Genomic DNA, 18,429 nt, shown 5'->3' with positions numbered 1-18,429 from the left:
AATTATTTTTTAGAATCTTTTAAAAATGTGTCAGATTACATGCAGACTTTATTTAGTGATATTTTTAGTCAGATAAACATAAATGAATTTACTTAATATTCTGAAGATAATTCCACAAACTATGGTAATTGGTCTTTTCCTTGAGTGCTTCCAGTCTTTATGTTAATTTCTTCTACACCTCTTAGCATCTACAATTAGAGGTTCAGTTATCGTTGTTAGCAAGTAGGTAGTTTTATATTATGTATACTAGCAAAGCTTTGTTTTTGACCACACCTCTAACAACATCACTTTTTTGTTTTGGAAGATCAAAGCCATCGGCCAGACAGAACTGAATGCAAGCAACCCAGAAGAAGTGTTACAGCTGGCAGCGCAGAGAAGGAAAAAAAAGTTTCTCCAAGCAATGGCGAAACTTTACTTTTAAGCAGTTAGTTACAATTTTTAACTTTTATTTTTTAAATGATGGGCTAAAAATAAACAGTATTAAAAGATTAAGTTTATATAATACATATGTACATATTTAGTGGCGTTTTCTTTTCAGACAGAATACTGAAACATATTAGTTTAAAAATGAAAACTATACAGAAGACTTCATACCATAACAATAGCTTAAATTTATAATTTCTTCAAAGGAAAAAGAGTCACATGTTCAATAACAATAAACTAGTAAATCTAGGATAATTTTCTAATCTACTTTTGAGGCTGACATTTCATTTTTAAAAAAACTAGAATATTTATGTAGGAGTAGCTATATACAGTAAGTTCTTATGTCAAGGTTTTGTTGCTTTTTTTAAAAATAAATAGATTTCTAGGAGTCAGTATACATTTACTGCTTTTCTGCCTTAAGAAAATAGAAGTTTAGGTCAAGTGTTAAGCTTTATCACTTTGACACTGTCCTTAACTCATAATGTAAGAATTTAAAAAGGACCTTAGCAGTTTTGTAAATATAAATAAAGCCTTAGTCACACTAAATTAAGATAACTCTAAAGATTTTTTTTAGAGTAATAAAGTGACTTTCTCATATAAATAGTTTGAAAGGGTACTTAAGTTTTTCGCCCCAATTGTGATGTACAAAGAGTTATTATAAAGCAACCTTTATGTCAAAGCCCCAAGTAGGAGCCACAGCATTTATCTTGTTTATAAGTTCTTTGGTATTCCCACTGTTCAGAGTACAGTTTAAACACCATGTTCATCTAAGCTTTACTGGTTAAAAATGTTTTATATAGCAAGGCAAATAAAAATAGTCAAACAGATGAAAGTTCACCATTTTTTAAAAATTCAAGTTTTATAATAGCTTGCTTGCTACAGCAGCTATAGATAAATTAGTCACCTTATTAAAAAACTAAACCTTTGTAAACAAGTTTAAATTTTATTTTCAAGAACCAAATTGCACTAGTTAAGAGTTTATAAATTTTGAGAACCTATAAACTAGATTCAAAGTACTGTATCATTTAATATACCCTTTAAGGTAACAGTTATCTAGTTGAAAATTCCAATGATGAAATTCCTAGTTTATCAAGATAAACATAGCAACACTGGGTCAAAGACTTGTTATGGCACAAATCGTGGCTGGCTTTTATCCAGCCAGTACTGGGAATGAAGTCATCTTTGTAAACAAGTACTGCTGTTTCTTTAAACAGCTAACATGGGAATTAAATACATTTCCTCCTTAGTGCCAATTTTAAGTGGTTTTTAAATCAAAGAATGGCAGTGAAACTTCTGAATTGGCAGGACAGTCACAGCACTGTTTTCCTGTAAAACTTAAGTAGTTAAGTTCCATGAAATGCTGTGCAGCACTTCATCAGTTCCCAGTTGTTTGCTCAGTTAACTTTCTTAGTGTTTTCCTGGTGGTTTTTCAGTGCTCTTCGGTGGTGTCATAATGCCTCCATTGCACACTGGTGACAACTGTCCCTCCTTTCTGAAGGTGTTTACATAATTTACTTCATCCTATACACGTGAAGAAATCATGCAGAGATTAACAGCTAAGATGAAGCATTGACATGATAAAACAAAGTCAAACCAGACTCTTAGGCTTAATATAATGGTCTCTTTATGTCTTTACAACTGTGAGTAGTCATATTCTAGAGGTTCAACGATATTAACTGCCTGCAACTTGTATTTTTAAACTCTACCTGGAGTACTGGTATTAATCTTGAGACACTTAAGTCAAATCTTGATTTGACGTCAAAGTTAATTTTTATTAGGTTTTCTACATTTGAAATCAGTGTCCTCACTGGAACTTTCTATCCCCTTACTATCTTATATAACTGCCTGAAATATTACTCCATTAGTATCCTTACTGTCAGTTTCAGTGCCTTATTAAATCGACCAAAAAGTACAAGAAACATACCAGCATAGCCAGATAATTTGTATGTGTCTGTATGTTGTGTCTGTCTTCCATAGAAATCTTCTTAAAAATCTTAAGCTTCGCTGGGCTAGTACTTTTTACTACACTGACAAAAGGTACCATCCAGTCTACACATTCAGAAATGTTGTCCCATTCCAAACCTAGATAAAGAAAAGTTAGAAAAATACTTGTATCGTTAGAAAAATACACACGTATGTTTCTGTTATGTCAGAAACATGATTACTGTATTTGCTTGTGCTTGAAAATTTAAAGATAGTTCATTAAAAACTCATGTAAAAAGGAAACCAAAACAAGCACATAAAATAAACCAAAATCAGTAAGTTTAGCAAGTCAAAACATTATTCCTCTCCAACTGTTTATAATGTGACTATTTTGAGGGAGAAAAAGACTTAGAGCTTTTTAGCCAGTACATGCTACATAGAACTTAAGACAGAGCTATAATCACAGTGACTAACTTCAAATGGATTTAAATTCCATTTGACTTCATTTTTATTTTAAGAAAATACTTACTTATTTGGCTGCCCCGGGTCTTAGTTGCAGCATGTGGGATCTAGATCCCTGACCAGGGAGGCACCTGGCCCCCTGCATCAGGAACGTGGAATCTTAGCCACTGGACCACGAGGGAAGTCCCAACCTTAATTTTTATTTGTGGCTATACACTGGATTAGAAACTACTTATAATAGAAGGGAAGATAATTGTTAAACTGCTTTTTTTCATTAAAATTTTAAAGTCTTGTGTAGCAGGATGCTAAGTTCATAAATAGTCCCTTCAAGAGTTGTAAGTAAGGAAAGAACAAAATACATGGGTCTTACCTGAGGCTTTCTTAACCACTTCAATAGAGGTAAAGTGGCACAAGGCAGCAGCAGCCAGTATTCTGTACTGGAACTCTAATGAATCGATGGCTAAAATACACAGATCTAAAAGCTAACAGAGGAAAAAGTGTAAGAATTTAAGAAAGAATGAGTACTACATGTCATTAGTCAGCTAGCATTTTAGAGTGCTTACGATGTGGACTATATACCAAGAATTGCTAAAATTGCAGGGATCCAAAGAGAAGCAAACTGCCATCCAAAGGAAGTTCCAGTCTTGTTAACAGACAAGTAAAGGACTGTTATAATGTAGCATGCATATCCTATTAGGAAGTGCCCTGATCCAGAGCAGGGAAGACTGCTTAAATCAGGAGGCAGCCAGAGAGACTGGGGGGTAGAAAATGTTCTGGATACAGGAAACAGAATTTACAAATATTGAGTGAGAAAGTATTACTTTTCTGTGGAACTCCAGTATTTCAGAACACAAAAAATATGAAATAAGGAATATCTTTCCCTCATGTTTTTAAAAAGGGAGCTGCTACAGAGTTTTGGCCTAGAAAGGGTCTTTAAGTCAGACCTTTATAGTTCTGATTATTCTACTTATGAGAAGCAGGCAGGAAAGAGTAGTACCCTCCTCCTGTACTTTCTTAGAATATTTGTTACACACTGGCCTAGGAAAGTTTGAACTTAAAATTTTTAAATAATGTTATAACTAAATTAGGTGATTTTAATTCCAATATGTAAAATAGGTTCCATACGTATTCAAATATAAGATGGTAAGATAATTATATTGGAATAATTTTATACCATTTAAAACCTAAAACAACTGGCCGAAAAATACCTCTCTGTGTTAAATCAAAAAGAGGTATTTAACTGTCTACCTCATTCATACTCCTAGTGAAGAGTGCTCATGATATATTTAAACTCAAGTTTAAAAACTTTTCTAGAATTTTCAGTTAGCAATATAAATAGTGGGACAGAATTTTATGCATGAGGAGCTTTGTTCTAGTCAGTTAAGGAGTGAATTTAATTCAGTATGCTGTCATTTGGTTGTACAGCCTATTTAACACTAAAGAAATACACTAAACAAAACCTGTAATTAATAATATTAGCATATATACCATAAAAATATCAATACCTGAGCAATTTGAATGAACTTTTCCTGAGAATACTGAGGTAGAAGAACTTTAGGAGCATCTTTAAGAGCATCAACTTGGAGGAAAAGATTTAGCCAGGAGATGACCGTTACAGGACAAAGTTCCCATTTTAAAGCCTGTTAATGAAATTAAAATGCCTGTTAATAAATGTAGTTACATATACACACCACATTATATGGGTAGCTCCTTAAATAGCTGTTTTAAGAAACTTTCTGCTTTAGGCTTATTTCTTCTTATTTTAATGAAAATATTTATAGGTATCTCACCACCTAAAGTGGCTTGTGTTTTAGTCTATTATTGATATAGACCCCTATATTATACTCTAGTTATCTTTATTTACAGAGTTCATTGGGCCTATTTTTCATTCCTATTTTTCTCATTTCCTGCAGCCCCTTGTCTTCCAAAAGTGTTCTCTACTTTATTGAAACTGCCCTTTTAATTATATTCAATGACTCCACAGCTAATTCCATTTAAATCTTCCAAGAACTGACTCTACACTTTTTCTTTCTTTCTATGATCTCCAGTGGCTTCTATTCAAAATGTAAAAGTTATAAAAAAAAAAAAAAAAGCCAAATCCTAATTTATGATATCTTTCCCTCCACGAAGCCCTGGGACTTTACCATTTATAAGTCTACAAAAATTAGGATAGAACAGAGAGTCTTAATGCCTGTAGGACCACCCAGAGAATTCAGTCTTCTCTTTATATATCCTTATAGTATACTTCAGGCTTCCCAGGTGGCGCTAGTGGTAAAGAATCCACCTGCCAATGCAGGAGATGCAAGAGACCTGGGTTGGGAAGATCCCCTGGAGGAGGGCATGGCAACCCACTCCAGTATTCTTGCCAAGAGAATCCCATGGACAGAGGAGCCTGGCCGACTACAGTCCATAGGGTTGCAAAGAGTTAGACATGACTAAAGGGACTTAGCATACATGCATGCATACACTATACTTGAAGTCTGAATCTAGATAACTTTATTATTAGAACATATCAGAAGTATACTAAATATGATAACCTATAATGGTAAAAAAATCTGAAAAATAATATGTGTATGTATATATATATACAGCTTATATATATATAAGCTGAATCACCTTTGCTATACAGCTAAAACTAACAACACTGAAAATCAACTATACTTCAATAAAATTTTTTTAAAAAGAACAGTATCAGCATGCCAACAAGATCACATTCTAACAGAGCTATCAATCTGAATGTTTATAAATATTTTACAAGTTTTTAATTTATATTTTAATGCATATAGTTTATAGATAACTTACAAATGAAAGTCATATTGTGTTCTGTGTCCTATTTATAAAGCCATGATGCTCAGATTTCATAGCATACTTTCTAGTAGCTAACATTCACCCTTTAATTTCTAATTCAAGGCCCAAAAATACCTTTATACTTCTCTCCTCTACCCTTCTATTAATAGCCCTTGCCATACATATAGAGATGAAGAAAAAAGCAGTGAAATATTTCTCATTCTCTATCTGCTGGAAGTGGAAAAACAACTAAGATTTGAGAATCATTGTTGAAATTCATTTAGTACACATACTGTGCTAACTACCCTTTTTTAAGTTTTAAGTGTTGTTAAACACTTTAAAATTAACAAATATTCTCAATATAGGAAAATTTGAAAGACACAGAAAAATAGTTTACTGGTTAAGCAAATTCCCCTCCCATCTTAGAACTGTATCCTAATACTAAAACCTCAGTTTTCACTACTTACACTGTAGTCTTTGAGATTTAGTAAACTATAGTTACTAAATTGCAAGTAGAAATAATAAAGATACTATTACCTTTAATATAGCAAGTTCCATCCTTAAGATATCATCTTCACTGCAAGCACCATCAGTGACATAAGCAAACTCTTGGAGCTTAGGAGCGTAGATTTCCTTTAAAATGGATTTAATTAATATCAAGCACAGCTGAGACTGAGACTAAAACAAACCACATATACAAACCACATCTCGGCTTTGTTTTTAAAAGACAGCGTCACAAAGTGATTATAAAATAATTCTGTGGCAGCCAAAGCAACCTTACATTTAATGATTTTCATATCTAGGTATCTAAATTAGCCAACTTGTATTGACTGAAACGTTTTTATAGAACTGATTTAAAATCTTAGTTAATAAACAATTAAGAGTATTTTAACCAGTGATTTCAGTGACTGGTTAAAACAAAAAGCCAAACTTGTTTTAGGACTGCTTGGTATACTAGACTAAAACAGGATACTCAACAAAGTCTAGAAACTGAAAATGTTAACCTTACCCTAGTACAAAAGTATGGTTAGTCAAACAATAATTTATGCAGTTTGTTGATCTATCTTAATTCAGAGAACAAGAACCAGAATGATCAGAGTAGAAGAGATGCCTGCCACAGGTGAGAACAGGCTAAAGATCAAGATTCAGTCTAGAAAAATATTTGAAACATACAGTATTATTTCAGATAAGGAGATACTGAATAGAAACTTATAAAATTTGGGGATAGCCCATAAACCTCAAAAGACAACAATGTGGAAGAAAAATACACTTCAGGAAATTAATGCATGGTTCAATCCCTCCCGTACTCTCAAAACTGTACAGGCTTTGAAAACATCAGATGAAATTACTAATGATCTGTGTTGAATTCAAGATAAGTAGATGGAAACTATGTGAAAAAAGATTTCAGGCAGAAAAATTATTTCCTTCTATCCTGGCACTATTATCAGATACAGAAATATTAGGCTGGATATAGATCATTATTCTAACCCAAGATAGCATTTATTCCTTTTGATTGGTTAAGTAGGTCTCAAAGACCATTCTATTGAATCCAAGCACCATAACTAGGTATATAGAGACAGCATTGGTGGTTTTGTTTGGCACAGTGAGTCATGGAACATTTCACCTAGATTCTAGTTCCAGAATCAAACCAGAGACTTTTAATTTAAGAGTTTGGGGTAAATATATCTAGGGATAAATTCCGAGAGCTTACCTCAAGTTTGGAAGCAATGAATAATGAGGTAATTCCAATCAGTTGAAGCATATTTTTATTTATATCCTTTTGTGTCAACATAAATCTATCAAAAAAGTCTTGTGCAAGATAAAATGTTTCCCTATGAAGTGTGTATACTTCACATACCTAGAGAAGAATCCAAACATTTAAATATTATTCCATTAATTTCTCCAAATTACAAAGTTCCTCTTAGCATACTAAAGAACAGTTTTCTGAAGCCCAACTTTTTTAGGATACCAAATCACAAATGCAGGAAAAAGTAACATGTGCTAATAGAATAAATTAATCTATTACCATCCTCACTGACTCTTAATTAGTTTCATAGGTTTTTTCCACATGGATTTAATATGTTTATTCCCAGATTCATTTTGCTAACTATGGATGAGGACTTTTTTCCTATTAACTTTTTAATTTTTATTGATAAATGGGTGGGTGTTTTCATGATGCTTAGTTTGTCTTCTGATAGTTCCAAGTGATTCCTTTCATTATTTTAGATATACATTTAACTACAAAATGACAACTGTGTTTCTTCAATGTTCTTATCTCATTTAAGAACTAAAGAAGAAAACTGAATGGATAACACTGGTGATGGTCAAAATTTTTATTGTATTCCTTGTTTCTGACTGTAATGGGAGTTCCCCTAATGTTAACACTATTACTGTTACTAATAAGTAGTATCTGTCATTTCCACAATATAGGGAAAGCTTTTAATTCTCAAAATAATTTCATGAAGCAGGGAGGAAAGGATAGACATCAATGTGTTACTAATAAACATTTAATGTGTTAAGGAAATTTATTCCTAGTTTATTATACATTTTAAAATCAGGAATGTGTACTGAATTTCAAAAAATACCTTTTACATCCATGATAATAACCTTATGATTTTTCTTCCTTAAACTATAAATAGAGTTTCAAATGTTGAACCATTTTTGCATTCCTAGACTGAAAGACTACACTAAGACAAAGTAGAGATTAGGGCTCTGCTGGATTTGACTTACTATATATTCTATTTGGTTTTGTATATGTAATCATATATTTAAGGGAAAATAGGGATAAATTTGATAGACAACCACTGAATAAAAATCAATTTAACATAAAAAGGAAAAATAAAATCAACATAATTATGCCAAAAAGTTGCATTCATGATCACTAGACATTCAGAAAAAGTCAGTAGTCAACTACAGTCTTGTACACATATGATTGAAATGTAATCTTCCCTTCTAGTCAGAATAAGGAATAAGATGACCGGATTCAGGACAATATTTTGTACTCGTAAGAACTTTTCTGATAGCTCCTGAGATCTATTCTGCCATGTGGTACTTCCCCCTTAAAGTTCACTGTCTCTATAAAAAACAGGTAAATTACAGAGCAAGTATCTAAGGATTGTGGGAAAATCAGTTTGTTATCAATACAGGTAATCATTTTCTCAATAATAATTTGAGATTCTTTCAGAATTATTATCCAGAAAGGATATGGTGCCTAAATGAGAGCAGACATTCTGGCACAGATTTTTTAGGGACTTCTGGATCACTAATTATTTCTGTAATGGTACAGTTTATTTCTGAAAGGAACAGAGGGATATAATAAAAGTCACATGAAGCCTTGAGAGCTTAGGGCTATTGGATATTCAAAACCTCCTTATCATTTAGGATATAGAAATTAGGATTCCAAATCATAATTTGATTTTGGTGATGAAGGACTTCTGAGGGTCCTGAAGCCTAGTCCTGGTTCTTCACTTTGCATGGCAGAATTCAAAACCTTGTCAAATTCTGTTCATCTCGAGTATCCTTGGCACCTAGAACAGTGCCTAGTACACAGCAATACTCAGATACCAGGATTTCTAAATTGCGTTTGGGTTGTGTAGGATGTAGTGGCTGTGTCAAGATTTTACTCTTTATCATTTGGTATCATCTGCTGGTGAACAGCACCCAAAAAATGCCTCCTGGGGTCTGTCTTGGTAGTCCAATGGCTAAGACTCTGTGCTCCTAATGCAGGGATTTGAGGGAACTAGGTCCCACATGCTGCAACTAAGAGTTCACATACTGCAACTGAAGATCTACATGCCACAACTAAGACCCAGTACAGCCAAATAAGTACTAAACAACAACAACAACAAAAAGGCTCCTGGCAATAGGTAATATACCATGAGGGCACATGGGAAGCATATTATGTTTAAATACTTTCCCATCATACAGAGAAAGAAGAAATTTGTACTGCTAGAACATACCTCTAAAAGCCAGTCTAGAAGTATTGACCTCATCTGTGGTTCCAACTCAGAATGCAGAACTTCAAAATGTTTGTCGTGAACATATCTGGTCTCTTTTTTTAACATGTTTAGCCAAACATCTTGTGAACATCCCCAGCTATGGAAAGGCGAAAAATATTGTCTGATCTACATAATATACAGCTACCTGTTGCACACTGAGTAAACTCAACTTCCAAACACTGAATTAGAATTTGGAAGGAATAGCTCTTAAATTAGGAAAAATTGCTACTTTAAGAAACCATTTCTTTAACATGAAATTATACAAAGAACTTGAACTATGATAATCTGAATTGACAGATTTCAAGAATGCCTTCTAGTCCGTCCCCATTTACTTATATTTTACAAAGGCACAGATTTAAAATAACCATGTCTTCTCGAGAACAATACTAAAAAAGTAAATATTTAGAGCATATGATCCCAGTAGACACAGTCTCAATCACCTCCAAACAGACTGTCAGTACTTTGCAGTAGGAGTTAGGTGGGACAGGACGAAAGTAAGATGGGTGAGTTTAAACATTTGAGTCCATTAATTTGCTTATTAAAGCCAAATATAAATTACTACACATTTTATATAAGCTGTACCTCTTAGTCATTCATTAATTATAAAAAAGAAGTACAGACCTTAATAACTAATCTTGGTAAGAAATAAGCGGAGCTAATCTATCAAATCAAAATGCTGTACATATTAAAATACTTCCAGCTTAACAATGTACATAAATTACTTAAACTCCATTAAAAAGGTGATTCAGTTCTGATAAGACTTACAGTCTTCAGCAAGCAAATGAAAATAATGTTATACAATCAATGTTTTAAATACCTATGTCATCTGCAATAGCACTACTGCCAGAAAACATATGCTTAAAGACTAGTTTTTTAAAAAGCAGTTTTTACAAGTTTCTATCTTATAGTGAAGGCAAAAAATAAGTCAAAATAGCACCATATATTACATCAGTAAATTTTAATCTTTGACATTAAATTACTGAAATTTTTCTTACCTTAAATCAGGTAAAGGTGAAGGATTAATAAAAAGATTTTTAAATCTATAATTTGTGAATCTGGAGAAGTCACTTGTTCCTATTTCTTTGTGGGGTGTTTCAATGATAATGCAAGGACTGATCCCCCCGGATAATACAGGTGGCCAACAATTCTGTCATTTAAAAAACAAGAATACATTTGTACAGTAAGAAACCAGCTTTTGTCTGAGATCTTTTCTAAATGAAAGCTAATACTTCTAAACAGTCTATATAGTGTCCCCTAAACACCATCATTAGCTAACGGTGCTGACAGTCTAGTTAATTTAAGCTGACATTCATATTTAATAATTAGTCCTGTAACTCATATCACTGTTCATAAATAGTAACAGGTAGGATGTTTTAGACAACAAATTACAGTTCTGGAAATACAAGACATTAGGTATTGAGGGAGAGTAGAAAGAACAACAAAATGCATCAGTAGTCAAATAGCACTTTCAATATTGTAAAATTCTTCCTCTATATTTAGCAATAGTGTCCAGGGCACTTCCCCACCCTCTCCACTCCTTTAAGGCCTGTTTCAGGCCTTAAACTTTAGAATACATGAAGGCAAAACCTTGAATGGAGAAACAATTACTTAAATATCTAAAAGGGCCCTTTCTCCAGTCAATGAGGGTTTCAAAGAGAACCACTATTTCTACAGTGTTTTCTCTACAACACGTAGGCAGAGTAGATAGCAAAGGGCTGGGTGCCAGTGTGTCACCGACTTTACATCCTATTTATGCCCTAGGAGCAGCTATTAGGACCCTCCACTATAGTCAGAGAGGGAACAAAGAGCACTGCATTGGACAGATTAGGCGGGCCCTGGTGCACCAGGCAGCTCCTGGAGGGAGGGATTTACAAAGAGGAACCAGCTGCGTCAAGGCAAACTTACTCTGCAGCTGTAGTAGGATTCAGGGACATAAAAACCACCCAAAGACAAGCGCCTTCCTGCTGACCCCTAGGGGCATTAGAAGTGTCAGAGGAATCTTCCTACCGCAAAACAATAACACAATTTTTTTTTTTTTGTCCCGCATTTGTGTCCCCCAAACCCAGCCCAGTTCTGCATTACCCTAATTTCATACTGATGTTTCTTGGTGACCTCCTCTTTTCTTTTTTTGACATCCTGGAAAATAAAAACGTCATGGTTACACTAAGGTCCCAGCAAGGAATTTTCTTTCTCCTCTCTTCCCCTCAACTCACCTGGGCCGTTTTTCTCTTCTTGGCCTGAATTACCTGGGCTTCTTGCGGGGAATCCGTCTGACTGGCCTGGGGCTGCTGTTTAGCTTGTAAACGGCTACTATAGAGTTTTTAAGAAGGAAGTTTAATTAGAAAGTGATTCATCTCAAAGGCAGCAGCTAACTTTGAAACATATTTCCAAGATAAATAATGTTACCTGCGTCTTGACATTCTCTTCTTTCAGGTGAAGGAAACCTCTGTGGGGAGGGGGGGTGAGGAAAAACCAGAGTCAAATACGTGGTCATTCATACTCTCCAAGTCCAGTCAGAGGTTTACACCTAGGTTCCTCAGATGACCCGAGCCATTTTACCGCGTTGACTTCTGCACTATATTAACGCATGATTTATTAGACACATGCCTGTATTCCCTCAACTCAAGGTACAGCCCGGACGGGAATGTCTTCAAAAACATTTTGCAAAGCTCCCTCAGAACGCGCAGGGAAGCAGATGGGATCTTTTCTGCGTCCTGTACCCCTCTCCCCCGGACCCCCAACCCCAACCCCGAGCGGGGCCTGGGCAGCGTCCCCACTTTCCCCCACCTCCCACCCTGCACAAGTCGCGGGGAGAGGGGGGTTGTGGAGGCGAGACGCTGAGGAGAAGCCCGTTCCGCGCCAATTTGGAGAGAGACGGTGGCGGGGGAGCAGAGGGCGGAGGGAACTTGTGTCACGTCCTTCAGTCTCCTTTCCCTCCTTCCCGGCCCCGCCGGCCCCTGCCCACCGCCTGGAGGGGCACTGCGACCCCGACTCCAGATGGGAGATGAGGACGAAGAAAAGGCAGTTCCATTTAGAAAGTGGGGATCGGGGTGGGGGGGAAACCGTGGTGGTGTGGGGAAACCGGTCGGCTCTGGGAACTTTTCTCCCCGTGAAGGGACCCTGACCCTCAACCCTCTTTCCTGAGGGGATAGCTCCCCCAATGGGGGCGGCACAGAGAAGCCCCGAGAATGAGGGGCTGCTCCGCGGGCCTCCCGCTTAGGGGCAGCCTTCCATCCCCTGCCACCTCCCAGGTCCCCTGCCAAGGGTCCTGACAGGGACGCGGAACGCGGGAACCCGGCGTCCCCAGACGCCTGCTTCTCAGCCCTGCCCGCTTTCCCTGCCCCCCAGGCTCCCGCCCGCGAGATGGATCGACCCGGGGGTGAGGAGTGGGGTAGGGGTGAGGGGGTTTCTTTCCTCCCGCATCCCGCCCTGCGCCCAGCACCTCCTCACCGCCAGACCCGCTACCGCTCGGCTCTCAGCTGGCGCCGGCGCCAACCCAATATATAGGCCGGGCCGGGCCCGCCCCGCGCGCATGCGCCGCAGACTGACACCTCCGGACTGCGCGCTCCCCTCCCCCGCGCGCCCGCCGCCCGCCCACCCGCGCGCGCAGCGCCGCGCCCTGGCCTCCGTCCGCGCTCGCCCGGCTCGAGGGCCCCCAGGGCTGGCTCACCGCGGCCCCCTGCCTTACCCCTGCCCGCGCGGCCCGGCAGCAGGAGGGAGCCTTTCAAGAGGGCTCCGCTCCTCCACCACCGCCTCAGCCCTGCTCCCCGCCGCTCGACCTCGTCATCTCCCGCCAGTACGTTTCTGTTCCCTCCCTCCTCTCTCAACTCTCGAAGGCCGGGGGTGTCAGGCCGCAGACCCCGGCCCCGGCGTATGGCCCTGTGGAGGCGGCTCGGGGGTGGGGATGGGGGGCAGGAGGCACAGAGCGGCTAGGAAGTGGCCATCCTGTGGCGCAGGTTGGCTGTCCCGCCTAGGCCTCCAGGAACCCGGGTTTTCTGAGGAGACGCGCGGACCCTAAGGGCCCGCCCCCTGCGGGCGGAGCGCGGCGCCGGGGACTGGCGAGCTGGCCAATGGGAGGCGGGGACAGCGGCACAGCGTGGAGCCTCCTGGCGAGCTGGCCAATGAGAGACGGGGACGGCGGCACAGCATGGAGCCGCCTGGCGAGCTGGCCAATGGGAGGCGGGGATGGCGGCACAACGTGGAGATGCTGCAGAATGTAAACACAGCGCGGCGCGCAGGGGACCGAGTGTGCCGCCGCGCGCCCCACCCGGGCCTGCTGGGACCATTGGAGCCCCACGACAGCCACGTTCAGGGATGCCTGTCTTGCACTTTGCTCCAGCGCGCCCGCCGAGGTATGCATCAACCCTCTTATTTCCCCTGCCCTTTGCTATGCGGACTTGGTCACGACTCTTCGTGGGGGTGGGTCCCTCCACCCCATGTCACCCAGCCCCTGCCTGGCAGCTTCCCCATTCAGTGGTCCGAGCGCAGGAAACAAAACGCTCGCCCCGAGCCGCGCGGTCCCTCTCTCCTCCCAATCTCCAGTTCTGGAGCCCTTCAAGAGGAAGCGTAGACATCTCTCTGGAGCGGGGCCGGGGGTGGGTGGGCGGGTGGCATTGCCCCTTTCCCCAAGAGAACGGTGGCTCTCCGGGGGCCATGCCCGACGGGGACAGCGGTTCCACCACGTGCAGGCCCAGGGCCGGCCCGCCGCGCCCCGCCCCGCCGCTGCAGCCGCCAGCGCGCCCTGCAGAGCCCGCGCCAGCCGCCAGCGCGGGAGATCGCCGCCCGCCTCCGAGCGGTCAGGCGAGGAGGCGGTCCGGCGCGTGTTTCCCTCCTTTTCCCCTAGCATCCAGGTTTGGGGTTCCCTTCGCTGCCTCTGCTAACGTCCCGCCCCGGAGCGCCCCCAAGATCGGGGTGTCTCCAAGTAGGACCAGCCGTGGACCCTCCTGCAGCCCGGATTTGCGGAGCGAGAAAGTGGGGTGGGGGACGTCCTGCGGGAACAAAGACCCCCGGAGCGGGAGGAGCCGTGCGGAAGCTTCCTGGGCCCCGCGGCGGCTCGCGCCGGACGCGGGCAGGCAGTGTTCGCCTCTCTGCCCGGGCCCGAGTGGAGCTACCGGGGGAGGCCGGGAGCCCAGGCGCGGCGGCGCGGCCCGGGGCCTTCCCGAGATGCACCGGGAGGCGGCGGCCCCGGGCTCTCGGCTCCGCGCCTTTTGTGCCGCGCGGCCCCGCGGGGCCTCGAAATCACGTCTGCGCTTCAGGCAAAACCCTCCTTCACCGTTTTTTCACCACAGTCTCCGGACGCCGGCAAATAATTTGTTTGTTTCCCTCCCAAATTTCCCCGTGAGGAAATAAGGGTCTTGTCTAAGGTGACACGGGCTTCCCAGGTGGCGCTAAGTGGTAAAGAACACGCCTGTCAGTGTGGGAGACATGAGAGACGCGGGTTCGGTCCCTGGGTCGGGAAGGCCCTGGAGGAGGAAATGGCAGCCTGCTCCTGTCTTCTTGCCTGGAAAGTCCTCATGGACAGAGGAGCCTCGTGGGCTACAGTCCGTAGGATCGCACAGAGTCAGACAAGGCTGAAGTTGACTTAGTGCACAAAAAGGTGTCATTGAATCAGAAGAGGCCCAGGAAACTTCATACCATTTAGGATGGTTTATGATGGCTTTCTCGATGAGGGGGGAGTTGGCTCCTTTTTGTAGTCACCTCAAAACGCTGTGCTGTTCCAGTATAAAGCTTAGAGAGCTAATAGCGTGATGGTAAGAAATGGGAGGCCTTCCAACAAGCTTATGACTGGAATGTAAGCAAAACTGGTGGCCTCTGTGAGTGAATTTGGTAGTGACACTGAAAACCACTCTCGGGAGTTTGGAAGCTCAACGCCGGGCCAACTAGTAAATGAGATACCATAATTAGAAGTGTTCTGTGGACCATGCGGTTGACTATGAAATGAACACTGTGGAATCCTAGTAGAGGAGACATTAAAATACTAAGACTGCTTTGTGTGGAAAGGGACAGGGTGAATTCTGCCATATTACCAGGACCTGGTCACTGGTCAGGTGAGACCAAAATGAACAGGGCTTACCTTTCAGGTGGACAGAGTGTGGAATCTTGCTCTGCTGTAAGTCATCTTAATCTCTGTAAACCTGAGTTTTGTGGAGAAAAGATAACAGACCCTCGTTTCAAGGGCTGTTTCAGATTAAATTTTATAATGTGTATAGACACCCTCCGTATACACAATGGACATTAATTTGAGCAAACTCCTGGAGTCAGTGGAGAACAGAAGAACCTGGTGTGGTTCAGTCCATGGGGTTGCAGAGTCAGACACGACTTAGCCACTGACCAACGACAATAGAGACCCTCTCTTGCATGTGTACCTATCAGAGAGCAGCTGCTAAGTGCCGTCTTCACTCTCCATCCACCCCCCTTACTAGTTTATACTCAGAGACATGCAGATTATAAAACTGCTGTTTCCCAAAGTTTTATCCTTCTACTCGTCCTTTTGGGTACCTATTTTAGGTATCACCTTTCAGTATGTTATCTTTGTTTTGTATTTGTATATTTTCATTTTCAACTCCCTCCTTTTTCTTCTTATCCCAGTTTTAACATTCACTTCCTTTGAAATGTATGAAATTCCTTTATATTTGTAACAGTTTTAGAAACTTTGGCATTTTCTAAAGTATATTTTGTCCATTGTACATGCAACGTTAAAACACCATGGTAAATAAACTGTTGCCTCTACAGTGCTTTCATTTTCAGCAAAAAGGAAAAAAAAGGGGGAAGATTCTTAGAAGGACAGATTAAAAAAAAAAAATTAGGCCCAGCCCAATTATTTTTTGCTTCTGCACCTTTTCTGTGCCATACCTCTGTGCTCTTCAGTTATACTCACCTCTCAGGATAGTAATTACCAATTAAAATGTCTTTTGTCTTCAACTAGGTGATGAGCCTTGTTGTTGTTGTTTTTTTTTTTTTAACAGCCAGTACCCACCTGTTCAGAGGCATGCTTGATAGGAGCGTGGTAAATACTGAATTGAATTATGGATAGGATATCTCATTATAGAACTTAAATTCTGTAAGGTTAGAGTGATGGATGGTAGAATTATTCCCAATTAACATTAGGATTTTTTAAATTAATAAACTATCTTTTAGAAAAGTTTTACAGAAAAATCGAGCAGGTAGAACAGAGCTTCCATAAACTCCTCTGCTCTCCTCCACCCTCCCCCACCATGGCAGTTCCCCCTATTATTGACCTCTCACTTTACTGTGGTGCATTGATGCATTATATTATTATTATAATGCAAAGTTAAGAACAATTAAAGTCTGTGTTTCATTCAGGTTTCCTTAGTTTACCCTAATATCTTTTCACTGTGACAGGATACACACCTCACATTTAGAAGTCACATCTTCTTATGGTTCCTCTTGGCTGTGACTGTTTCTCAGACTCTTCTTGTTCTTGATGATCTTGACAGTTTTAGGAGTGCTGATCAAGTATGTTGGAGGATGTCTCTATGGGAATTTATTTGATGTTTTTCTCATGGTTAGATGTTTATGGGTTTGGAGGAAGATGATCACAGAGGTAAAGTGTCATTTTCATCACATCATATCAAAGCTCCATGCGATCATCATGGTTTATGAACTGCTGATGTTGACCTTGATCACCTGGTCGTGTTTGTCAGGCTTCCCCATTGTAAAGTTGCCCCCCACACCCCACTGTGTACCTCCTCTTGGGAAGTAGGTATGCAGCCCACACCTAAGGAGTAGGTCCTTTACCCCCCTCCTTCAGGGTAATGTACCTACATGGTTCATTTGGAATTCTTCCATGTAGGAAATTTGTCTCCTCATTTATTAAGTCATCCAATGATTTCTTTATATCTTGTTGCTCAAGTTCTAACTTTGGTCAGGGTAATACCTTTTTATTGTTATAGGGCTGATTTGAACTTAAACAACAATGAATGTGGCTAAATGATAATCAGCGTTTCCCACATAAGAGAGGAATAAAACTCTCCCCCCCCCCATTTCATTAAAGTAAAGTCTCTCAGTCGTGTCCGACTCTTTGCGGCCTACCAGGCTCCTCTGTCCATGGGATTTTCCAGGCAAGAATACTGGAGTGGGTTGCCATTTCCTTATTATCTGTATTAGCCAAAACGAAACTATAGAAAAGCAATTCTTCCAGATTGCAATACTGGATTACCCATCAGACTGTTCTTTATATTGCTTCATTATGGACATTTTTCAGTACGCCGGCTTTATTTTTGACCCAGGGAGTGGTGATACAAGGACTGCTAGTAGAGTTTGCTGCTGCTGCCTTGATTTGTTTCAGGGCACCAGTGGTTTTAACTGACGTTGCATTTGCATCATCAGAGCCAACAGTAATGTGTTGAAAAAGACAAATGTCATAATCATAATTTTTTTGTGAAAATAGTTGTGACCTTTTGGTCCTTCTGAAAGGGTCTTTGGGATCCCTACCCCTGCAGACATCTATGGAACACATTTTGAAAACGGCAGACCTAGTTTCCAAATCAGAATGCTGAGAGTCATCTTAGTCCTGTAGTGGAGTCTGATTCCAGCCCCCCTGTGCTGTATTGTCTTCCAATTACCGTTGCATCTCTAAAGGAGATCAGTCCTGAGTGTTCATTGGAAGGACTGATGCTGAAGCTGAAACCCCAGTACTTAGGCTGCCTGATTCGAAGAACTGACTCATTGGAAAAGACCTTGATGCTGGGAAAGATTGAAGGCGGGAGGAGCAGGGGACGACAGAGGATGAGATGGTTGGATGGCATCACTGACTCAATGGAGGTGAGTTTGAGCAAACTCTGGGAGTTGGTGATGGACCGGGAGGCCTGGCGTG

General features: G+C 40.9%; 2 protein-coding genes across 6 annotated transcripts in view; one reads left to right on the top strand and one right to left on the bottom strand.

The window, feature by feature from the left end:
• Positions 1-506, top strand: part of INTS8 (integrator complex subunit 8) — a 41,900-nt gene extending 41,394 nt beyond the window's left edge. For 2 of the 3 annotated variants that reach the window (XM_070477372.1, XM_020873171.2), the window contains one exon: positions 305-506. In XM_070477372.1, the coding sequence (XP_070333473.1) occupies positions 305-421 (117 nt within the window). In that variant the 3' untranslated portion in view covers positions 422-506. The remainder of the gene's footprint in view (positions 1-304) is intronic. The other variant, XM_070477371.1, reaches the window with a different exon arrangement.
• Positions 411-13,370, bottom strand: CCNE2 (cyclin E2). 3 transcript variants are annotated; one of them, XM_070477374.1, is made up of 12 exons: positions 13,282-13,370; positions 12,000-12,039; positions 11,807-11,903; positions 11,676-11,729; positions 10,589-10,740; positions 9,555-9,690; positions 7,307-7,453; positions 6,133-6,228; positions 4,314-4,448; positions 3,179-3,290; positions 2,348-2,505; positions 411-1,944 (listed from the first exon to the last, which is right to left on the bottom strand). In XM_070477374.1, the coding sequence occupies exons 2-12, from the start codon at positions 12,011-12,013 to the stop codon at positions 1,831-1,833; spliced, it is 1,215 nt and encodes a 404-aa protein (XP_070333475.1). In that variant the 5' UTR covers positions 12,014-12,039; positions 13,282-13,370; the 3' UTR covers positions 411-1,830. The 3 variants fall into 3 exon arrangements, with proteins under 3 accessions (XP_070333475.1, XP_020728832.1, XP_070333474.1); XM_020873173.2 differs by lacking the exon at positions 13,282-13,370 and adding an exon at positions 13,044-13,112; XM_070477373.1 differs by lacking the exon at positions 13,282-13,370 and adding an exon at positions 13,036-13,071.
• Positions 13,371-18,429: the final 5,059 nt, after the last annotated feature.

The sequence above is a fragment of the Odocoileus virginianus genome, chromosome 15 (assembly GCF_023699985.2).
Source record: "Odocoileus virginianus isolate 20LAN1187 ecotype Illinois chromosome 15, Ovbor_1.2, whole genome shotgun sequence".
Lineage (NCBI taxonomy): Eukaryota > Metazoa > Chordata > Mammalia > Artiodactyla > Cervidae > Odocoileus > Odocoileus virginianus.
The sequence above is the reverse complement of the archived record's forward strand: the minus strand, read 5'-3'. Positions and strand labels throughout refer to the sequence as shown.

Coding starts and splice junctions, on each gene's coding strand:
- CCNE2 (XM_070477374.1), bottom strand. Junction 2,506..3,178: donor AGTGGTTAAGAAAGCCTCAG/GTAAGACCCATG, acceptor TTCTTTATCTAG/GTTTGGAATGGGACAACATT. Junction 1,945..2,347: donor CAAATTATCTGGCTATGCTG/GTATGTTTCTTG, acceptor TCACGTGTATAG/GATGAAGTAAATTATGTAAA.